Source organism: Ooceraea biroi, chromosome 2 (assembly GCF_003672135.1).
Source record: "Ooceraea biroi isolate clonal line C1 chromosome 2, Obir_v5.4, whole genome shotgun sequence".
Lineage (NCBI taxonomy): Eukaryota > Metazoa > Arthropoda > Insecta > Hymenoptera > Formicidae > Ooceraea > Ooceraea biroi.
In genome coordinates, this window is record NC_039507.1 from 7,974,073 (window position 1) to 7,998,345 (window position 24,273).

At 39.0% G+C, this 24,273-nt stretch overlaps 4 protein-coding genes across 7 annotated transcripts in view; 3 read left to right on the top strand and 1 right to left on the bottom strand.

The window, feature by feature from the left end:
• Nucleotides 1–1,601, top strand: part of LOC105276832 (protein gustavus) — a 75,929-nt gene extending 74,328 nt beyond the window's left edge. For 3 of the 4 annotated variants that reach the window (XM_011334761.3, XM_011334762.3, XM_011334763.3), the window contains one exon: nucleotides 172–311. In XM_011334761.3, the coding sequence (XP_011333063.2) occupies nucleotides 172–311 (140 nt within the window). Of the gene's footprint in view, nucleotides 1–171 lie in introns of all 4 variants that reach the window. The other variant, XM_011334760.3, reaches the window with a different exon arrangement.
• Nucleotides 1,602–8,112: 6,511 nt separating this feature from the next.
• LOC105276828 lies at nucleotides 8,113–14,477 on the bottom strand. The gene is made up of 4 exons (XM_011334759.3): nucleotides 12,376–14,477; nucleotides 11,938–12,206; nucleotides 11,216–11,346; nucleotides 8,113–11,137 (listed from the first exon to the last, which is right to left on the bottom strand). Exons 1-4 carry the CDS (start codon nucleotides 12,626–12,628, stop codon nucleotides 10,972–10,974), a joined length of 819 nt encoding a protein of 272 aa, XP_011333061.1. The 5' UTR covers nucleotides 12,629–14,477; the 3' UTR covers nucleotides 8,113–10,971.
• LOC105276836 (DNA-directed RNA polymerase II subunit RPB1-like) lies at nucleotides 12,673–17,835 on the top strand. The gene is made up of 3 exons (XM_011334769.1): nucleotides 12,673–12,775; nucleotides 17,113–17,757; nucleotides 17,801–17,835. The coding sequence occupies exons 1-3, from the start codon at nucleotides 12,673–12,675 to the stop codon at nucleotides 17,833–17,835; spliced, it is 783 nt and encodes a 260-aa protein (XP_011333071.1).
• Nucleotides 17,094–24,180, top strand: LOC105276826 (cyclin-dependent kinase 5 activator 1). The gene is made up of 4 exons (XM_011334755.3): nucleotides 17,094–18,422; nucleotides 18,829–19,071; nucleotides 23,557–23,853; nucleotides 24,038–24,180. The coding sequence occupies exons 1-4, from the start codon at nucleotides 17,976–17,978 to the stop codon at nucleotides 24,131–24,133; spliced, it is 1,083 nt and encodes a 360-aa protein (XP_011333057.1). The 5' UTR covers nucleotides 17,094–17,975; the 3' UTR covers nucleotides 24,134–24,180.
• The last annotated feature ends 93 nt before the right edge of the window (nucleotides 24,181–24,273 follow it).

Here is a 24,273-nt window from a genome sequence, read left to right on the forward strand (position 1 = left end):
ACTTTAAAGATGCTTACCGTCATTTTTTATTACAAAGAAAATTCGCAAAGTTTTACTGAATAGATACGAGAATATTGTGCGAGCAAGTACGATATCCCTTAAATCTTGCTGCGATCATGATGATCGAGGTGCTTTCCTTTTGAATGAAACGCTCGTCTTTTGTTCCGACAGCTGAACCTCTGCCTCTGATGGATCTCTGTAGGAGAGTGATTCGACAGCGGATCGGCAAGAACAGATTGGAAGAGAGAATCAACGAACTGAATTTGCCGCAAACGATGAAGACTTATCTCCTCTACCGTGATAGAAGGTAACCACACCGAGTGAATCTTCTCAAGATGCCACCACGATTATGACTGCTAATATCACCGTGCTGCAACGTTGCCACTACGACGTTCAGGCGACCGTCCGCTATCTGCTTGCATGCCACTAATGACCGCAATACCTTATCCGCGCGTCTCCGTTTATGAAGCGCACGATGATCAATATAGACTGACACGCGTCATGCGACGACGCGCTGAGACACGCCTAGGAGTACCTTGAGAGAGCACGCTGAGAGAGAAATCGATGCCGAAATCTATCATGTGCATTAATGACGCCTCCTTAACAGGACAGATCGCGAAGATCGGGATTAGCATCGTCATTATTGATATATATATCAATATATCCATGAACATACAGCTACATGGCGATGTGACAAAAGGAAAAAACAGACAAAAAGGAGTTTTAATGACATTTAGAAGAAAAATTCTTTATTTAGGGTAATAGCTCTTGATTTAGCATAATTCTTGATGATTTAGGTGATATTGTTGTTTTACCATTTGTTGTCTGTACAATTCTATCTCGTAAAATCACGAAATATTTATTATTAGAATTGTGCTGATCGATGCGACAGGTGTGATTAAACGATTGTCGCAACCAGTAAGCGCGCGCACATTACGCGGTCTTTTTCTTCGATATTTCTTGCAAATGAGCAGTTGCGCATGTAGCGAATGGCGCAGAATTGCGCAAAGCGACGGCAATACAGTTAAATGATTAGTGCGAATTCGGAGACGCATGGTTAAAGAGGGAAAGTAAAGAGGATCAGGCAAGGACACGAGAATACGAGAAGAACCTACGGCGCTTCACAGTTGGCCAGTAAAAAAAAAGTTAGACTTAGTCAAGCCGGGAGGCTGATACGGGCGTGTCGCTTGCTTACAACAGTTGATCGATAGTGGACAGCGGGCTTGCTCTAGTCCGGCCACAGCAAAAAAAGAAAAAAAACGAAAAAAGAAAACAGTAGAGCAAGAGGAAGGAAAATCGAGGAAAGCAGATAGGATATGCCTCTCACTGATTCGTTGGAAGGTTTTCTACGACGAAGAACGATTACCCAGCGAGAAATGTGACTTCGATCGCACAATTGTGGAACGATTAATTGAATTTGGAAGAAGTGTGTATAGTGTTGGATACCGGGCAGCCAACTTCCAATAGACTCATTTTTCAAGTATTTTCTAAGCATGCTAGGTCTAATAAAGTATAGTGGTGTGTGCGTGTATATCTCGTGGATGGAATATATTAGAGGGGGAAAACGGGAATGGCGTGAAGAAGAGAGAAAAAGAAAAAAAGACACGAACCCTGCCATAATCTTCCCTTTAGCAGTGTTCGAAATATAGACTACAATTGCGGATTCTGCGGGGAAGAAATCTGAGTGAGGAACGCAAGGAAGAAGAAGGGGTAAGCAGCAATGAAATTCGCGCTATAACGTGGATCTAGTTATTCGGTAAAGGACCTCTAAGTAAATTGATTGATAGCGCAAGAAGCATGATGACATTGGAATTAATAAATCACGTACATCCGATTGATTTCCCTGAGAGTGATCGAAAAACGTTCGCGGCAGTTGCATGTATTAAACTAATGTTAAGGTGAGAAGCGCGTTCGACACGGGCATTGGTACAATCCTAACGCGAATTAAAACTGCGATGGAGAGCCGTCGCGTAATAAATATACTCCGATGAGAAGACAAAACGGGAGGTTGACATCGGATTATATTTATTGCGGTTCATTCGTCACGGACAATTATATCGGACTACTAATTATAATAGTTACAATGCTGACAGTGAACGACGAATGAGTAATGACTATATCGGGTATGTACGCTACTACGCTATTAGCACAAGGAATCTTATACGACTGGTCCCTAATATCTCTTTACTTTTACGTTTTTCGCTTAGGTTAACAAATAATAAACGCCATCGTCATCGGCTAGGTCGAATTGTACATAGGCATATCGATAATAACGCACGACGACGTACGTGAACGTATCGTGAACGACGATTGTATCCGTAATCGCGGAGCAGGCAGACCGAATGCAACGGTAACACCTTTGTCATTTCATCCGAGCAGGGCAGTTTTGTCTCGCGCCTCGTCGGGCCTCCGTTTCGGTGTATTCTTGTTTTCTAACGCGCGCGAGTCCCGTACAGCGTGATTCGATCATCACCTCGATTGTTAATCGCTGATACAACACGCATCGTTGTTTGCACCTCCAGCTTGAGCTCGAGCCTTCGAGAGAGACTCGAATCGTATCGCGTCTTCCACATTATCGTCAACCAAGCTCGCGAATCTATCTGAACATCGCCTCTGAGCCTCTTCGCAGTCACTTGGACGAGTGAATCGCGTTTGCTCCCGCGTCTGTACCCGGTCACCCTTCCCCACCCGGGTGCAATCTCCGATGGTCCAGGTCTTTGGGTAAACCTATTGCTCGCGGGAAGAATCGTTGCTCAACACTGTGGGAGAACGATTTCCGCTGCAGCTGGTTGATCTCATTGATCGTGCAGTACTGTGCTCCCAAATAGATGCGACACGTGTTCGAGAACACTGTAATTTATCCTGCAGATGTTTGTCCTCGTAACCGTTCGCTGTCGCAAAATTGATCATAGAATCGCATATGAATCGTACAGCGACACGAACGAAACGACGGATGCAAGGATAATTCAGACTTTTCGTGAAACGCGTTGTCTCGACGTTGGTGGCCCGGCACCGGACATCGGAAGTAGGTACACCTAGTAAGTTGTCTTTACCGCACGATGGTGAAATCACCTTAAGAAGGTAAAGGCAATGAAAGGATTTTGTTCGGTGGAACTGATTCCTGCACACGATGGTGAATCGATCCCATGCGAAATGCGCATGAGGGAGCATACCCGAGGACGCTTACTGAGCGAGATGCTTTGATCTAATATGCATTGATCTGTACACGTCGTATTCGTGTATCATTAAACACGTGCAAGAAAATGAAGAAACAATGTACGCGCGCGCCCACACACATACACGCATCCTCGAACGAGATTTTCCGCAGGCATTCTTACTGCTACCCTCCCATTGATCCGATACTGTTTTATATGAATTATTAATTATTGCCTATATAAAATGTGCGTGTCACACACAAGCCGAGCATGAGAGAGGACAAATAGAGTTAGAATATTGTATAAAATTATTATTAACGATTAATATTAATACGATTAATGTGTGTATCCCGATAGTTTAATTATTCGGTCGTCATTATTATCGTAAACTCGGACATTTACGGATAATTGTGGTTTCAGTTTTCCTTTGTTTTGTCGGTATAACAAGGAGAAAGAAATATGCGATCGATCGATATGACGATTGACGATTGAGACGCAGTTGCAATTATTCTTGATTTGATTGATGATTTAAATCAATTTAGTATTGTCACTTATGGATGACTTCTAACGGTTCAATGAAATTTGACAGGGATAAACATAACTGGGCACAATTGTTTCAAAAGTTTCTGTATTTGTGATCCGTAACTCTGTGTATATATTTTCATCTTGACTTAGAAATTAAATTTCTAACGAACTTTACCTGAAAGAAGGTAAAATTATGCAATTCTGTTTTAATGATAACTATGTTTGGATAAATTAATTCTTAAAAAAGATTTATTTAGGAATTATCACTCTTAAATGAAATATCGTTACATTATTTGTAAATTATTACTTATTTCTATTTTTTTTTAATTTAAGAATATTTAATCATCCTTTTAACGTGCAAATTTTCTTTTCTTCTATATTTTTTTATGATTGTTGTTATTATTTGTGGACCAGTCAAAACTCGATTTGATTGGAATTTTGAATTCAATATATTATAATTTATTATTCTTTCCGTTTTCAATTTTATATTTTTATTAATGTAAATCTTGAAGTTTTTCCTAAAACAAAAATTATTTCTTTTCTTTATGTTCGGTGTCATCCAAAGTGGTCGTATGATTGAAACTATAATAATCGATACGATGAAAGGAAAAAGTAATGCAAAGCATGCATCACAGATATTAGAGTGATCCAATTTTAGTAATCAATCTTGTTTTACTTTGTGAAAGGGCAAATTAAAACAAATCAAATAAATTACATTTGAAAAATGTAATAATTTGTATTGATTGTAACAAATTGATACTACGTAATTGTTATATAATGAATTTTAATATTTGACGATTCCACAAGTTTTCCTATCTTTCATTGAAAAAATTGTTACGGGCATACGTTTTATTTTATTTTTTTCGATGTTGTACGAGTAAACTACTCATCTGTTTCGAGAAAACTGAGATTCGACAGAATTATCCTGTTTTTCACGTATATCGATCGATTGTACGCACCAATGAGATGCAGACGAGGTAGTTTCTAACAATGAGATCACGATTGCATCCGATTCGTTCGCACGCGCTGCGGAAAATATTCCAGCAAAATTCGCGTAACTGTTGCGAGGATTGATTTCCACGAACTGCCTGCCCACCTGCCCTTGCACACTACGTTGACAAATGAGTCTAATTTATTGATGATGCGTTACTTAGTAAGTTATTAGTTTAATTAAATGTGTGCTAGAGTAATCTACGAGAAAAACGTATGTAAGAATGAGAGCGTGAACGTTTGTATATGTGATCGAATATACATAGCATGCATGCGCTTTAGACATTCGATATATTCATCATTAATTTTTTCCTTTCACGTTTTCATTCGCAGGTTGTTGTTCGTTCGATTTTTAATTTTGTCGTACTACCGTGATCCATGTGGTCCAGAAGTAAACTTCGTTTTTTTTCATAACGATAGCTCAACAGTTGCTGTAGATTACGTGCATTGTTCCGAATAACATGTGTAACATGTACCATTATATATCGCAATTCAATGTCTGTACTTGAAATTTATGCCAATTGTATTATATTCCTCGTTAGTGCCAATTGCAGGAATAAATAAATGGAGAAAAAAGATTTTTATAGAGATATTATTATTTCACGTAACTTTACACGCTTAAAGAACACACTGAAACTGCATATGAATCTAATAGAATATTCCACCAGAGAGTAAATACTCGATGCACAATGCAATCTTATTTAAAGAAAAGAGTTGTAACGATAATGAAAATCTCACAAGGTTTTGATGACTGAAAAATTGGTAAACATTTCTTAACATTTCAAAAAGGATAATTTCTTAGAATAAAAAGCAGCGATCTGCCAGAATTTTAAATAGCTTGTGTTTGATATGTTATAACTGTAGAATTAAAGTGTATCAAATATTCACGAAATTTACATAAATAATTTTTTAAAGATGTATTATTTTAAGTATTTATTTACTTGTTGCTTCTGATTTAAAAAATTATACTTTTCTAAAGAGTTAACTTTCATAAATTTATAAATAATATAAAGCATTTTTTCTTATCTTGATATCTTTTTAAGGATAAAAAGTTTTTAGAAGATAAGAATAATTATGTAAATACTTATGGTTATGTTGTAAATATAGATATTACATATAAGTATTTTTGTAAATAAATTATTAGTTAAGTTTTGCAAATAATTATACAATATTACAAATTATTTAGTGTCACATGTACAGTCAGAATATGGACCAATACCATTATCGTTATGTATCGTAATAAGTATTATAATTCTATGCGCATTGTTATTACATTATTACTATTATTATTATTAGCATATTCATTACTTATTAATTTCTTTGATCAAGAGTTACATTAAGTTTGTTATTTCTGCTATTACTTTTTGTTTTTACTAGTATCTTATCGCTAATATTACGTCTTAACAATTTATAATTGGCTTTTCTGTTGGTAGAAAATAAATTATTTTTTGTTGGATAGGCAAAGGACTATTCGCGTAATAAGGTGTAAATAGAACTATTTTAATGAACAATATATTAACGAGCAATATTTCTTTTTGCACATTAGCAAATTATCCTTTACCAAAGGATTGATCGGTCAAAAAAGAAATAATGAACAAAATATTAAATTATATAATGTGAGTAGTATAATAATAGAATCAGCTGGTGATCACACAATTGGCGTTAAAATTATAAGCATATATAAAATTAAATAAATCAATAATATATATAATATATAACAGTATAATATAATATAGAAATTATAGATATAAAACAAATTATACAAACGTGCAAAATTATAAATTTCAAAATTTTATATACGCATAGATATCTCCAATCGTGTAGTTTACTTTTGATTTCAAATTTCTTTAGTTAATAAAATATTTAAGTAATAAATGAACTTGATCGATTAATAAAGCGCACAAAGAGTTCTGCTTTCGACTTTAAGGTATTGAATTGTTTTTTAATTTGTACATATGTAATGAAGTAACGATGAAATTATCACTAGTTATTTTCGTTGTGTTTAGAAAATTTCGAAAAATTGCTCCAACAAAACTCCAAGATAAAATAAAAGCTTTCTATTATTTATACAGATTACAGAAAAACTGTTTTAAAAAAGCATAATTTAATTAATCATGTTAAAAGATTAGGTTTTTAAAACTATTTTTTTTTAACTTTTGGTACATTTTAATTTTATGATTATTACAGTTATAGTCAAATGTGTGATTAAAATTCTGGGGAATAATTCTTAAAAAGTAACATTTCTTAGAATGTCTGAAATGGTATTACAAAGTGCATTCATACACGTTCATAACAATCCGTGAATTAGCAAAGTAATTATAATATACGCAATATATTAGCTTATTTTGAATTTGATATTGATTTGATGAGTTTGAAACTGACTCTAAATTCCAGTAATCTCATATAATTCATTCTTGATTGGTTTTGCGTTGAGAAATTTCTTTTCTGGATGGAACTCGGCACAGATTGTTTGTAATCGGAAACTCTCCATATGGTAACTCGATCTCATAATCGAGACACTAATAGTTTAAAACCAAACTGTAAAGAATAATTATTTGGTGATCTGCAGACAGAATATTATTTGGTACAATTTCCTGAGTATAAACAGAATAGATGTTATTGTAAAAGGAACATTATCGAAGACTGAAAAGAATGTAAAGCTGTGTGATAAACGTTTGGCACATACAGCTCAACGAAAAAGTTTCGGTGTTTTCTACGGTAACTGTTGTCTACAAATGTGTGAGGAAGATTGATAAGTAAACTATTAATTAGTAAAGTTATTCTTACGTAAAGTTACAATTATTTAGCATTGGAAGTAAAAACTCGAAGTTTATTTCTGAACGACATAATAACGACTTTTGCGTGAAACATCTCGTATATGTGTGTGTGAGATAGTATCAGCTTTACCTATCTTTCAATTCCACATTTTAATTCGTACAACTACATACTTATTCGGCTTTTAAGACGACAAAACGAAAAAGGGAGTTCTTCGTTGGCTGCCAAGACTACTTCGAATTTCACACAACTGCGTAGATGTGTATCATGATGCGTACTTCTCTTTTGTCTTTTTTTTTATGGCAGCGGGTCTATTCTAAAAATAAAAGTAAAACGCGAACAATGTTTAATAAATGAAAATAAAGATAAAACGAGAGAGTGAGAGAGAGAGAGAGCGAAAGAATAAGTAGGATACGCGAAATGATAAACTGAATGAAAATGTGAAACCTGTTATAGATAATAATTCATTTTTATATTAAACGATTCATGCGAAACGACCTAAAAATTAGAATATTAGAATGAAAATTAGGACAAAGGGCTCATTTTTATTGCAAAATCAAACTAAAACTCATCGGAGTTCGGTCAGCGAGCTGAATGACATTACTGGTTATTAAGGCAAACGTTTGTGATTTATTTTTCTGTTTTAATAATATATATATTTTTTAAATTTGGAGTGTGAGTTATATTTCAATCTATGATGAAGCCATTTTCAGCTCGACTGTAATGGAACAATAAAGGGGAAGTGAAATAAAATTTCTCTTTATTGTTATTTACTTTAGTTTGATTTAATAATTGCGTAATCGAAAAACAATTCGTGATCACATTACAATGTTTTATGATGCCCTACTGCTGGTGTTTACTGACATTACTTTATCGTTACTTTATGTAACGTGAACGTTAAGCACCGGTGAAACAAACGCATCAATAACTGCGTTCTGGTGGTTTGCTAAATGCGTAATTGGTATATTAAATATATACAAATTAAATGTATCATCTCTGCGTTAAGATGCATTTACGCAAGGTGAGACCGTGAAGCATGCATTACGAGCCCTCTTGAAACGTGTGTTACCGTTGTAGCGCATGTGTTAAACGAAAACTAAACACAAGAAATTTTTCATATTTCTGGTTTACCCAGTCTTGCAGTATCATAATAAAATAAATGTTAAAGCGGCACCTTTTCCATAAATTCTCCGAAGGCGCGTGCACTCGGTGCCTTCCTTCTTTTCTCTTTCGTATAGTTGTAATGCATATGTTAAAAAGTTACAGGATAAGCCCGCTGAGCTGCACTCCAAAATTCTGCTCCAGCCAATTTTCTATACAGCAACGGTAAAAGAGTAATGATAAGAAAATCGCTTAGGCCCGTTCTACAATAAGTCGTATGTCGGAATTGGATGTCGCGAATCGTTTGTCGTATTCCGAAGTATCGAATACGACTTGTCATTCTACAATCAGTCGTGGTTATATGCACAGATTAATATAATCTGTACGTAGCAATGGAAACCGGAAAGTTCATAAATTCCTGCGTTTTGCCTGCTATCATATGGGTATGCCTATGCCATTGAAATGTCACGACTATCGGCCGATTCTAGCTAAATTGGACATGCTATCCCTGCTTAAAAGAAGAAATTTAAATGATCTTGTTTTTATCTTTAAGTTGCTAAATTATAAAATTGATTGTCCAAGTTTGCTAGAGTTAATATGATTAAACGTTCTGCCTAAATCTTTGATACACCCTCCTATTTTTTATGTTGATTGTCATAGAACTTTATATGGTTTAAATTCCAGTGTACACAGATTATTCTCTGCTGCTAACTCGGTTTCTACATCGGTGGATTTGTTTTTCATGGAAGTGTTAATTTTTTTAAACTGAATGTTATTTGTGCGATCTCATAATCAGTGATTATTTTTTATTTATTTATATATTCCGCGCTATGCCTAAACTTATGTATATTAAAGGGTGCTACCCGTTAATAAAGTTTACTATTATTAATGTTGGAAATATATTTAAAATTGTTATCAATATGGGCGACAAGTCGGAGTCGCATATCGGGCGAATGCCTATTGTGTTGTTGGTTTCATATGAAGCTGTTGCAAGTCGATTGTCGCAATCGAAACAAGAGATGGTCCCATCTCTCGATTTTTACGATTACGACTGGCAATAATTAATAATCTGTTTTATTATTCTTTAACATAGAATCAATAAATATAGATGAAATAATGATTGATTTTGTGCGTGAAAATCATTGTTTATATGACAAACGCGATGTGGATTTTAAAAATAGTATAAAAAATGATTTGTGGTGAAAACTTTCCGAAAGTTTGAAAAATTTAAATATGTCAGGTAAATTTTTTGTTTCTTTAAATTATTAGCAATATAATACAAAAAATACTTTTAATAATGTAAAATTATTTTTGTAGCTGAAAGTATCGAAAAATGATTCGCGACATCCGACTCCGGCATATGACTTATTGTAGAACGGGCCTTAACGACTTGAAACAGAAAACGATAATGCCGGAATTTCCAAATTATATTCCCGACATTTGATTATACGGACGTACGAAATACAATATGTATAATAATAATAAAAATATGTATAATAAAACAAATTGGTATTCTAGCTGGCACTCGAATACAAATCTAAATTTCGTGTGAAACTACTGAGAAAGTTGTGTCTTAGAAGCAGGGATCTTGCCTTCGACTACGTTGTATCTCGATTTTGGTAGCGAAGGGATTCCACTCGTGCAGCACGTTATTTCGAAACAACTTTGCTGTAAAATAGAATTTTGGACTGCAGTTCTGGACTATTGTAACGAGCGATCTCACGTCTATTTAAGTGTAAGTTTAGCGTGTTATGTAACAGATACGATATAACAGCGATTGAGACACAAAACTTATAAGCATATAATGCCTTAATGCTAACGATAATATTGGATGCGTTATTGTATAATTAGCTGAGGGGAAGGGACGATACTTACAGAAGAAGGAGAATGAAAAGAAGCCAACACAGAAAATGCTGAAGGCGCGATCGATGTCTCCATTTTGTTCGCGATATTTGATATTTTCTTATAATTCCGAAAAAAAGAATAAAAGCGAATAAAGAATAAAGCCCGAACAGCTAAGCTCTAAACTAGTTCAAGTTAGATATCGATGTTTGTAGAAGATAATGAACAAAACAGCATATTGTAATTAAAATTAAAAAGTCATTAATATTGCCAGTCTTTTTATTTACCCGTCCTGTTATCATAAGCTCATAATGCAGTAAACAAAATGTCACAAAATGAATTTTATTTAATTAATTTAATTATATCAATTACTTAACATCAGCGTTACATTCTTTTGTTAAAAGCGTATATTACAATTACTAATTCGCTACGATAATTTGCTAATCTAAGTAAAATAGCAAGTACTATACAATTTAATACACAGACACATTTCCTAAAAAAAAAACAAACCTATACATATATTAAAAATAGCGTTTTACAATTTTTTATAGTTAACGAGTTGAATTAAAGTTATCGCAATTTTTCATGTCGAAACGTTATCCGAGATTGCATGCACTTTTCTTGTCACAGAAACGTCACAATCTCTATAAAGCACATTACAATCCTCGCCTCGAATACCCGCTGCACCCGCATCCCTTACGAGACGATCCCATCCTGAAGATGACTTTAATGACTTTTCTATATCCTTCCTACGAAATAATACGATATGAATTCTTGATGACTACGCCCGGATAATGGGTGCTGTTAAAAATAATAGTTGAGCTTACGTCAAATACTTTGCCAACAATGCACCGGGTGCGCCCAAGTCTCGGAAGAGTTTGCGATTTTCAAGACAGATCGTTCTTTGTATGCATCGTACTCTGGCATCGCTATTAAGAATCTCTTCTTCCACCGGGGTCTGAAAGTTTACGGAAAGTCTTAATCTACCGGCGGCAGAAAAATTTTTGCCGGATGGACTGGATTTCATGATTTATTCTAGCAATCCTGTTCAGCCAGCGGGAACGTAATGCTTCATCACGGTAAGTAAGTTCCGAAGTCTCCAGCAAATTCGCTCGGGTAAATTCGCGACTGAATTACTTCTCGCACGAGTCATAAAAAAAGGATAAAATGTCTAACTTTCCGCGTTTAGTTTTAATTGCGGGAGACTCTCTTAAAAGAAATTAATGTTCCTTTATATAGATTTGTTTTAAGCTATCTCTCTATATGAAAATATATGAATTTAAACAGGCTCAAGAAATGCAATTTAATACGTTCATTGACTTGTTTTCTGATTGTATCATTAAAATTAACAAAGTTGAATATCATAATCTTATATTTTATATTATACTATATAAAATTTATATTATATACTCTTTTAAACAGTTAATTTATTTTAAAATAATAATTTATATATATATATATATATATAATTATAACATATATGTAATAAAAAGTTATTTTAATAACTAGTTTAATAATAAGTTGCTGATACATGAAAAATGTGACGTACCACGGAGTGAAAATCATGTATAGCATAAACATCCCGTTTGTGCCTGGAGGACAGTAAATCCATTATTGCATCTTTCCGCTTGACAGCACTGAGCGTATTTTGTATAATAGCCAGGAGCAATAGGAGGCCGATGAAACTGACTATTACAAGTTGTTTCGAGGGAACCATAGAGTGTTCCATCGAGTGTGCCACTGGATATCCGATATTAGAGTATTCGTATCCAAAGGGTATGCCCTCGCTCCTATGGCGCAGAAACGCTCGTTGCGGCACTGAAACAGTTTTTCGAGAGAAGGACATGTATCAAAATAATTTCTGGGCTTTGAGACGTTAACGTGACGATTGAAGCGCGACGCATCGAGCTAGATTATAGTCGCGCATAAAGGATAAAGATGATCAAACGACGCCGTCTTAGCGTAACTAAAATAGAAAAATCTTTACCGGGGAAAAAGTAATCCGAGGGCAGCATCGGCTGCGGCTGCGGCTGCGGCTGCAGTTGCGGCTGTGGTTGCAGCTGCGGCTGTACGAAGGTCGCAAGGACCGTCCCCCGAGTCATATCCGGTTGAGGTACCGGCTCGACTTTACTTCCCATCTCCAAAGACGAGCCATTTCCGCTAGGCGGGAACACCACGGTTTTCGTATCCTGGCCAGCGATTAAGACAGCGAACGCGCCAAGCACCGGAAGCACTTTCATTTTCTCTCTACGGGGAAATGGCACTCTCTTCTCCTCGACTCGAGATGGCGGTCTCACGACTCACCGAATCTGCGATCGAGCTTTTATACAGGTTTCTTCAAGTGGAATCGCCGGGAGTGCCATGCGACTCGACAACGCGCGACGATAGTAATCGCAAATTGACGAGATGTCGTGAATCTAAACCGTCATGAGCAAATTCTGTGGCGCAGTCACAGTCGAGAGATAATAAAAAAAAGCATGAATAATTTCACGGGGACAGCCAAAGTTATCATTCGGCTCGTTGAGTTGTCTGACGAGTTTACGGACCGCGACTACTGCATTGAGTTGGTATACTTTATTCAATTGTGCTAGAGTTTTCCATTCTCGTCGAAGAAATAGCTCAATTATGTTATAGTTTAAAGACCGAAATCGTTTGCGGGAACAAATGGTGATCACAGGATGATTAATAATATTTCGCTGTCTCTAATTTAAGATAAAAATTAATGTTGAAATAAAATTATTCTACAAGACCAGTTATATATAGTAAAGAGTTAAAAACCCTGTCTTATACTATAGTTTTAAATAAATTGTTTTATATATTATACGGATTGCTGCGGAATTGTTTGTTCGAGAGAATATGCGCACTCGGGAAATGCTTAAAGATCTTTGCGCTATTTTTATTGATACTTTAGAATTTTCATTTGAACAATTTTAAAGAATCTGTCTGTCTATCGACAATGATTTATACTGCGAGAGATGTTCAGAGATGTCAAGAAGAATTTTGGCCTTGTTGTGAAACGACTGATGGAACTTTCACACCGCAATTTACCACTAAGCACTTAAAGCCTTCGCTACGACCTGATTAAATGCAAGGAGAGGGTAGAGTGAAACTATGTTATACGTATACATAGATACTCTCAGCAACGAGAAACGAGACAACACGAGGGGCAGATCGGTTGGTTAGACTAGCTGCTGAATGCAAGGGGTTGCTATGACGATGGGGCAGGCGGTGGAAAAAAGGAAGCCTGGAGGGTTTGTCTGTCTGTAGCCCCTCTAAAGGGAATGACGTTCTTTACGCTGTCTGTAATTTCTATCCACGTCATCACTCGTCGGACGTAACTTTGTTGACTCTAGATTTAAACTCCAGTTTACAAACGTGCAAGATGAAGTTTTTTTCTGTGCATGGGTATGTGTGTACGTGCGTGATTAATGTACATTTTCATTTTATTAATTTAAACGTTACAAGGATACCGCTTACTCGCTTATCGGCTACGCGTTTAGCCTTCGAGAATAAATTCCAGTTTCGTCGAACGTCTCGCGCGCTGTCCGTTGTCCACTTTATCATGGACAACAAAAGGCGGTGAGCTCTTTTTTCAGAGTCGACGAACATCGTGATTACATATCGGGGACACACCGATGAACATGTCGCGTGAACGAGCCGCAATTTTACGCCAACGCGACACGAGTAAACGTTGTATTTTTAGCCTGCTTTTGCACTGGCTGCCGCTGGTTGACACCTGCTGCTTTTTTATCAGCATCCAATGGCGAGCAGTTTCTCCTTAGAGCGGCAATCGGAGATTTATCACGCTCCATTATCCGCACCGGAGCGATGTCCGCGCCGCCAATTTTACACGTTATGTGCATTTTTCACGACTATGTCTATCCGGACACCTCGGGAGGGTAACGAGACCGCTCTCACATGCTCGATTAATTATAGAAAACTGTGAGCAGGAAGGTAAATACATACCAGTGGCACGTGTAGGATTTTATCGATTGCACTTCACTTGTCTACTTCTACTTATTGAATTTATAATTAGCTTAAAAAGTTTTCTAAATTAAGGAAAAGAAATCTGCAGAGGAAAGATGAGTATATATTATAAATATATTGAATATATATTGTAAAATATTGCACAAATAAAAATGTCCGCAAATCCTTAGATTCTCTTTTTATTGTTATTTATTTATATTGCATAGGCATGAAAAGGATTCAATCGGTTATTAAATATATTTTCGTATAAGTGTAAACAAGTACGGAGTTTCTTGGAATTTTTCCAAGCAGAAGATATGATATGTTTCAAGCAGAGGATAGACGGCGTAAAGCATTTAGCAATCACACAGTTCTATTTTTCAACGTTAACGAGAATAGCTTTCCTTATTCGCAGCACTTTGAAATCCAAGAAGAAATCAATATGCATTGGCAGCTGTAATTTTCCTCGTGTGCTCAAGGAGACATATTTTAATAAATATTCATTTTTACCATTTTCTTTTTCTACTTTTTCATCATTTTCTTTTTCTTCTCAGCATTTCTCACGATGAATTTTTGCTATTGTCACTAAATCGAGAATATTATCGTTCTTATAGGAAAGTCTGTCATTGTACACACGAGTTGTATTGTATTCACGAGTGATGTCCTCAGTCTTGTGCACACGTGCGCGTTTCCACCTACCTGCCACCCATATTATCGCCCTTCGAAACTGCACCACACTGACCTTGTTCTAGCTTCCAAGAAAAGCAGATTACGTGCAATTCGCAGCCTCCATCTACACAAAGTCTACACAAAATTTTTGTGTTAATCCTATGACTGTGCATAAAAATAATTCGCGATTATACATATATAACATTATCTTATCAAGTTTTCTTTTTCAATTTTTAAGTGAGACGTAAGAAGGTGGTTGATCATCGAAAATTATCGCGAGTCGAGACAGTCGAAAATTTTCTTGCGAAAAACATCATATTCTCATCCCCGTCTCTGCATTCTTGCCGTTTTTGAATACTCTAAGTCGTCACTATGTATTTCTTGAATAACTGTACGGAAAGGATACTCATGTTGCCCCATGCATAACTTGAACGTTCTAATATATACTCGCGAGCCAAGACAAGTTCTTATTTATGTCGGGTACTGTGCGCCGCTTTCATTCATTTTCTCACATCCATTTCTGCGAAAAATCTCGACCTACGTTCACGGCTCGCCATGAGGGTTGGTCGAGTCCCTCCTGAAAAGTATCTTTGGCAGAGGCGACTTCAGTGTTTTCCGTAGTCGACTCAAGAAAGGAGTCTCGACCTGTGTCTCCAGGAGTTCCTCAGGATGGATTATGATGGAGAAAAGTTTCAGCGTATATACAGTCGTGCTCACGGGGTATATGCGAATTACCCCTCTTTCTCACCCTTCTCGATCGTCGCCGCCGCTCTCTTCCATTCTGCGTCTCGCGTCCTCCTGTCCTCCTCGCTTCTACCCGTCTCCGACGTCATTTCTGTCTCGCTTTCGCGATGCACCCCCGCGCTCGCTCACCCGCCCTTAGCGCACCCTTCCACGCTCCTTCTCGCTCCCGTTGCTTCTCTCTTTTTCCCTTTCTCCGGCTCTCTCCGTGCATTTCGACCCCCGACCATCGACGTTCCGCGTTTATCGAACCATTGCGCGCGCAGCGATAACAGTAACGGGGCGTGCTACGTCTTGGTTGGCCGTAGACGTAGGTGGTGGACGCACGGCCGACCGACGACGACGAGGACGACGGCGGCGACGTCGACGTCGTCGAGGACGAGTATAGCAGACTGCCAGCGAAACTCACCGCACGACGGAGAGAAATAGTTTGCCTGTCGATTGAGTGGATCACTCATTCTCGCGACGTTCTCGGAGAAGCGCGCGGTGTTGTTACCAACAGTTTCCGAAGTCGGTCGCGAAGCAGCTATCCATACGCACATCACCAGGAGAGATCCTACGACTGCAGTTTTGAGGTGATTCCGAAGCCGCGGGAAAACGCAGTATTGACAGCCGAAGAGCCGAAAAAGAACAACAATAAGGCTGTGCGGGAAAAATCAAAGGGCTTCACGCCAGCGAGGGGGTAGCGTCGGTGTTGTCGATATTCGAAGACGTCGTGGAGCCTTTAAGAAGATTCGTCGCATTTCCGGATTGCGTGGACACACTGGTCCAATCACGTTGAGAGATAGTGCGGAGATAGTGTATCGAGAGTGTTCCGAAAGTGCAAAAATATAAGGGAAGAAAGAGAGAGAGAGAAAGAGAGGGAAAGAAAAAGGGTGCCAAGGATACGGCTGTCACGAAAGCAAACGGATAGAACACACCAAGGGCAAGAATCAGAATATCGAATAGGGTGGCTCGGCGCGTCGCTCCAGTGTTTTCGTTCACCTGGCTCATTCTCCCTTTGAGAAGCGGGAGGCGGTGAAGCATCGATCGCTCGCCATTTTGCGCGGCCGCCGACATCTTCTGCGCGCATCGACGACATTTTGTCGCGTGACATCTTCGGCGATACGGAAGAACGATACAACAATCGCGGAATCACGGTAAACGGAAGAGTCACAATATCCGTGTATTCAATTCTCGGGTGCATCTCGCTCTAAGCTCATCGATCGCTGTTAGGACTACTGTATTATTCAGAGCGCTCTCCCGTCGCGGAGAGGGTGTGTTTTCGTGAAATATTACGTAGTGCGACAAGAACAGACAAGATTGGCATAGAGAAAGAAGATATATTGATACTCAACATCGCGAGAAGAAGGAAAAGTAGTGTCCTTCAAGTCGAAGGTAGAAGTCAGCAGGCTGGGAGGTCGGTTGAGCGAAGTGGTGGGTCCCGTCGTGGAGGAGGCCATCGAGCCAGGGGATGCGACCCCGCTGACGGGACCCTCGAGGGAGTCCTCGGTTCCTCGAGCACCCCCGCCACTGCCGCAGCGTGTCACTACACCAAGTCCACCGAGACCACCACCCGCTACGTCTCAACAGCATCAGAACCCGGGTCATCCGACCCATAATCCGGGACATCAGTCCCAAAATTCCGGGCACTGTAACCCGGGTAATTCGCCCCACAACCCTGGTCACAACCCCGGTCACAATCCTGGTCACAACCACGGTAACAACCCCGGTCACCAAGCCTACAATCCGGGCAACCCAGGCCACAATCCGGGCAACCCAAGCCACAATCCGGGCAACCCAGGCCACAATCCGACCAATCCCGGCCACAACCCGGGTAATCCCGGCCACAACCCGGGTAATCCCGGCAACAACTCGGACAATCCCGGACACAATCCGGGTAATCCAGAACACAACCCAGGTAATCCGGGACATAACCCGGGTAACCCGGGCCACAACCCGGGTAATCCGGGCCACAATCCCGGTCAACAAAACCCGGATCAGAATCCCGCCGGTCAACCGACGCAAAACCCGGGCAATCCTGGTCACCCGACCAGTCCGGGCCGAGACTCCCAGAACGGTCAGAGCGTGAGTCGTCAACCGCAGAATCCAACACAACCGACACAGAGCAGAGAGCAGACACAACCAACGAGTCAACAACCACAACAGCCGCAACAACAACCGTCACAACCTCCGCAACCGCAACATCCAGAGCACCGTACCACCGGCAGCATGGGGACCGTACTGTCGTTTAGTCCGCGAGATCGTCGTGGATCCGTTTACCCACCAACGGGGCACCAGCATCCCGCTGACTTTACATTGAACAACTTCAATTACGAGCAGCTAAATAATGCAAAGAATCGCGAGAACAAGAGCACCGTCGCTACGGTGGCACCGGCGGCACCCACGAATCATCCACCAGCTAATAATAATGCGCTACAGAACAACAATATCAATTTAAACAATAACGACAACGCGAGAATTATCTCAGAAAAGAATGCTCTGGAGAAGAACCTGAAGAAGCACTCATTATTCATAAACGCCCTGTCGTGGAAGCGGTTCAGCACGGCGAACAACAATAAAAAGAAGCTTGACAACAAGAACAAGAATATCTCCTTCAGGCAGCCGCTTGATAATATACCTATTGTCGATAAGAATAAGAATATACAAACGCCGCAAGTGAGTATTCCTGTGTAAACAAGTTATTTTTCTTTTTCCTTTTCGGTATAAAACGCGGTTTGTTAACGATGAAATAAGTATATCTTTACAGTGGTAAATTTGCTGTACCGTCTAGAGAAGCCTAGAGAGTTACCATTAACACAACAAAGCAGTTTATAGTGTAAAGAATGAAATATGCAACGTGCTTTGACCCCAGATCGAAAGTCTATCGATCGTCTTGATGTTTTCTTTCGCGCGCCACTTATTCTGTTGCCAACAAACATGAGATTGAAAATTGTATTTAATATAAAGTATAATAAGAATATTTTATCTTACAAAAACGTTCTCTACCCATTGATATGTATGGGGTATCAAAAAAATTGTTTATTCAGAGATAATTGAAAGATATTTTTTGGGATTTTATCAGACAAAACCACCAGCGTCAAACAACAATCACACCACGCACAATCCGACGTGTGAGAAATTGGTGCAGAAATCTCTGTCTCTTGGACCAAGAAAAACCGTCATCCAGGCCTCCACCTCGGAATTGCTCAAGTGCCTCGGCGTCTTCCTGCACAGGAAATGCACCCGTTTAAGGGACTTCCAAGCTGGAGATGCTGTCATGTGGCTCAGGACTGTCGATAGAAGTCTCCTGCTTCAAGGCTGGCAGGTGAGTTAACACATCACTTAGTCGTTAGAACATGTTTTCTTAAATTACTGTTTAATCATTTTTCTCTTTTATGCGCTAATAAGTGTATTCAGGGCCTCTGAGAGGAAATTTATCAAAGAGTATCTTTCAGGTCCTTTTCGCTTTTCCATTAGTTATCCTGGTTTTATCTAGTATTGTTTTATGCTATAAGCTGTAGCCTGCACCATCATAGGTCTGAATGCATTCAATTTATTATTAACTGTATGTTTATATAAAATATAATATAAATTAAATATAAAATGTTTTTATTATTAAATGTATTTACTATTAAATGTATTGAGTTGACCTGAAAGGGCTGTACGGAGTTTTTGTAGCAAACTTCAAACGCAGAACTTTTCGGAAAAGGAATTTCGTTTTATAGCAAATATTGCATTCCATTTACTAGATAGTTGACAAGAGTATATTCGCCGATAATACAATTATTACAGGCACGATGCTATAATTAATACGTTACGGCCGCGGTTATTCTGTTATCGTGATAATTGAGTAATTAAGATACAGCATCAGCATGAGGCAATTAACTGTACTTGATTGAACCACGAGGCTTAACGCTGATATATCTAAGTATTCACGCAATCGTTGCTTATTAAATAGCAAGCACACACGTTAATAAAAAATTATTCTAACGATTCATATATATTACATATACATGTATCGTTAATTGACACATATTTATATTGTAAGAAACAAAACGAATTCGAATTCTTTATTATAATTATAAGCAGTTATAAGCTGCATAAAGTTAAAAACATGTAAACAATTATTTTTTGTTTTTATTTCCTCCAATAATTATAGAAAGTTTTATAAAATAGAGCGAGTTTATTCTAAACGTGTATTTAAAATATTATTTTTCTGAGAACGTAAATATTATTATATATAATATATTTATTCATATGTAACATATCTTTTACGCGAAAAAACTGTAAATCACATTAAAATTGACTTCTAAGAAGAATGTTTCATTTTCATAGCTTTCAGTGAAATCGATCGTTCTCTCCAAAACCAAATCACAATCAATCAAACTTTTGTACGCAGTCTCGATGCTGATTCTTGATTTGCTTATAAATTTAGCGTTTATGCTAATGAGACCATCGTGCACGATTGCTACCTATGCAAATTGCACAACCCCTATAAGACTCACCTTCTTTTGTGTGGAAGCTATCGATCAAACTAAAAATATTTTACTCCGATACTCAACTGACGTAGATGGCCGCCAACTTAAAAATACTATAGTGCTATTAATAATACAATGTGAAAATCTGCGTTGTTGTTTGTGACACTGTATGCATTGTGCATAGTATGTCACGAAATGTATCGATTTTTTTCTTCGTTAGAGATTTACTTACAAACATTAATTTATTCTATTTGCAAGCACTTCTTTGTATAGTCAGCGTATGCATAACGTGACACAGCCGCAGTCAAGTAAAATAGTAAAGCTACATGAGAAAACAAAGTATTAGTTTTTTATGTCACTCTCCAATAATACCTTCTACTTCAAAATCCAACGTTATAGTATGCGAGCAACTCGTAAAACTATCACAAACAGTTTCATCATTGCATTTGTTCATATTCCTATCAGTTTCGTCTGGCTGTTAAACAAGATCAAATCGGGTCGCATTACTGAAAATCTATTTAACAAGAAACCATACAGACGGGATCGAAAATTCCGTTCTTGTCACGTTTTTCGCACGTGACACGTGTTCCGTCATTACGTTGCACTCCTTCCTAATGAATCATCATCAAGGAATATTTAATCATTGGGGCTTATGGATCCAATTGGACACGAGCATATAATATGGAATTTGCACGTGATTTCCGCGAAGCCTGCGATCCTCTAAAAGCGAATATTTTATTAGTTCACGACACGTGCGGCATTCCACGTTCCTATTAATTTACAGAATCCAATTACACGAGTACAGCTCGCATAATTCACGTGGATTTGGGCCTGCAAAATTTTATCAGAGATGTATCCAAGTCGGTTAAATACGCGCTAGTGATCGCGATTAGCAGCTTCTTGCGTGCATATCGCTAATTTACCAAGCAACGAATTATCGCCTCCATTCGGGGAAATCGTTACCTGTACTCTTGGAAATTTAATTAAAATATTTACAAATCTACATACACGCGCGAATAACATAGAACTCGCGCGTTGAGGGTAGGCCGCTCACCCCTGGCGAATATCGACCGATCTGGAGGTATATACGCTCTCGCCGGGTATATTGGCACCCCCAATTGTGCTGCGTCGCGTCCTTCAGCCCTCGAGACTGTCGAGCCGCGTTATACCGTAATCGAGAGTCGCCACTCAGTCAGTCCAAGCACGTGGGAAACCCTAGTGAATCGTGCATGCGACGACGAAAACACAGCCTCTCTGCACTCTGCTAAATAATAAAGACTGACGCAGGCATTATTATTACAAGCAAGAACACTTGTCTATGCTTTTTTTACTTACTGCCTTTCTTGGCCAATTTGATTTTTTTACACTAACTGAAAAAATCTGATTGAATAAGAAATATCGCAAAAGAAAAAAAAAAAACTTCTACACATCAGGAATAAAAATCGCATAAGCTTTATTCTTTTGAGTAAAAATCGAAGGTATCTTAATGATAATGAACTGAAATTAGTTTTAGTATTCTTAAAAGAGAAAGAAAATAGGAAAGAGAAAAGATATAAGCAATTAAACAAGATGCAGGATGCAGTACCAAAATAAAATTGTTCATTCGAAATAACAATGGTTCACTGCCAGTGTAAAGAATTGCAACCTAAAGAGATTTTCTGGGGTGATTATATATAGATGAAACAGTATACAAAGCATTTATTATGATAACAAATCTGTTCTCTTTGTGCTAATAATCGACGCAACTTGAAAAACTGTACAATTCCAAACGAATCAAGTTTAAATTGCTACAAAGTTAGCATTATTTATCCAACATCAAATCATGAAAACTCATTTATTGTCCGAAAACAATTAGGTTATTTAACCAAAAATTGTCAAAAGCATAACGAGATGAGCAATCAGCGAGCAAGCTCTGTGCAAAGCGACACAGCAAAGCTCGCCGAACGCGGGGTTCTAAATAAAGTTCCCGATGTGTACTATTTCGCCCGTGCACCGCAGCCGTCAAAGGATAGCCGGCCGATCGCATTCACGACTCCTCGAGCAGGTCAAGAACGGATTAAGAACGAGTTTCCGCGAGAGGATCGGAGAGCAGGCTCTTCGCGCGTAGGCGCAACGACGACGCGCTCGCGTGAGGCGGCGGATCTCTTTTTCTTTCCGCTGCATTGTGCAAAGTAACACTGCTCCGATTATTTTCCGTATATTTATATCGCCGTACACGCGGGAACGTGTCGCGTCGTCCAAGAGTCGACGGCCCAGGCAGCCAGTACACACGACAGAGAAAGAAAAAGAGGGAGAGAGAGGGATGCATTCTAGCGTGAGCAAATTGCAAACGTGAGTGCGCACGGCGTAATGTGCATTAAGCGACGTAGCTAACGAGGAACAGGCCGACCGACTATACGGTGCGGTCAGTAAAAACGGCAGCAGTTGCCGATCATCGGGGGAAACGTATCGAGGGCATCGATCCTCCTGGGTCACTGTGTGGCCTCACCACATTTAATGCACCCACATGTGCGCCGGCCGAGCCTCATCGTGCACCGCGCTCTTACGAATCGATGCACCTACGCTCCTCTCATCGTAAGCCGATGCATCCATGCGCGCTAATGCGACTTGCTAATGCGCGTTAGCGTGTTAGCATTGCGAGCCGATGCGTACATACGGGTGTGCTTGAGATGTATTATAATATTGATAATGCTTACCGGCATCTTCCCCCATCTCCGCGTGACGGAATGAATTATACACGAACTGATGCGTGACAGGTCGATTGCACTGATGACAAAAATGAGACTGGCTCCGATTTGTCGTATTAGTTGAAGCGTGATGCTTTCTTTTAAGGTAATTTTTAAATAATACATGATGTAGTCAGATTAATTCCCAAGAAGTCTGGAAGACGCCTATGGACTGCTCTTTTGACATTTTTAGTGTCATACTAATAATAATATCGAAAAAATTATGACATTTTTGACACACAAGTGCGTATATGCAACGCACGGAAACTTTTGAAATTGTCACACGTAATAAATTAATATTACAGTTGTGTACATAAAAATATACTTGGTTGTACATCTTCTTTTATGGCTAACAGAGATCTTGTCAAGTCATAAATAGATCATCTATTTATACTCCTTACTTGTATCCGCACTAATTAACATCTGTGTGACTATATTTGTATCTAAAGCGCGCTTATGCGTTATATCGATATGCACACATGTGCCTGCATGTATACATGCCAATTAAAATTTCTATATCGGTCAGATCGGCTTAGATTATTGAATAAGAATTAACAATGACACTTTAATGGTATAGTTCTACTCCGTTTTATTTCGTTTTATTAGGACGTGCCCTTCATAAACCCTGCCAACGTAGTGTTCGTGTATATGCTGGTGAAGGAACTCGTCGATGGAGACGAGTCGTCTGAGAAGGAGCTTCAAGCGACGGTGCTGACCTGTCTCTACCTGAGCTACAGTTACATGGGCAACGAGATCAGCTACCCATTAAAGCCATTCCTCATTGAGGACAGCAAGGACAAGTTCTGGGACCGATGTCTCTTGATCGTCAACCGACTCAGCTCCGAGATGCTGCGAATCAACAGCGAGCCTGGATTCTTCACAGAGATCTTCACCGAACTGAAGGTATGGCCCACTTTTATCGATACGAGCATTGTGTCGCCGTAACCCCGAACTTTTCCAATAAATTATATACATAATGCGAGCCTTTCATATTTTGTTCAAACACAAATACTTTAAAAAGTTAATCGTAGTAAGATAAGAACAGGTCTGTTCCGATTTGTATTCTAACGTGTCCGATTTTGAGTAGGCTTGCGGTGCCAGTGAACGTGGAAGTTTGTCTGGCAGCGGCCTCGAACGGAGCCTCGTCGTCTCCGGAGTCGCGGTACCCACCAAGGCAGCTTGACGGAGCTACACACACCTGCTGGTGCGCATCGCCAGGCACGGCTGCGACGTCACGACGCTCTGACGATGGCCGTCGCGACGACGTGGAGCCGCGCTCGCAGCTTGACCCCATCGCATCGACCTCGACTTCGACGCCGCGCC

Coding starts and splice junctions, on each gene's coding strand:
- LOC105276828 (XM_011334759.3), bottom strand. CDS start 12,628: ATGAAAGTGCTTCCGGTGCTTGGCGCGTTCGCTGTCTTAATCGCTGGC. Junction 12,207..12,375: donor CTCGGATTACTTTTTCCCCG/GTAAAGATTTTT, acceptor AAACTGTTTCAG/TGCCGCAACGAGCGTTTCTG. Junction 11,347..11,937: donor TACATGATTTTCACTCCGTG/GTACGTCACATT, acceptor GTAAACTTTCAG/ACCCCGGTGGAAGAAGAGAT.
- LOC105276836 (XM_011334769.1), top strand. CDS start 12,673: ATGGCGGTCTCACGACTCACCGAATCTGCGATCGAGCTTTTATACAGG. Junction 12,776..17,112: donor CTCGACAACGCGCGACGATA/GTAATCGCAAAT, acceptor CATCGCGAGAAG/AAGGAAAAGTAGTGTCCTTC. Junction 17,758..17,800: donor CCCGGATCAGAATCCCGCCG/GTCAACCGACGC, acceptor TCACCCGACCAG/TCCGGGCCGAGACTCCCAGA.
- LOC105276826 (XM_011334755.3), top strand. CDS start 17,976: ATGGGGACCGTACTGTCGTTTAGTCCGCGAGATCGTCGTGGATCCGTT. Junction 18,423..18,828: donor AGAATATACAAACGCCGCAA/GTGAGTATTCCT, acceptor GGATTTTATCAG/ACAAAACCACCAGCGTCAAA. Junction 23,854..24,037: donor AGATCTTCACCGAACTGAAG/GTATGGCCCACT, acceptor GATTTTGAGTAG/GCTTGCGGTGCCAGTGAACG.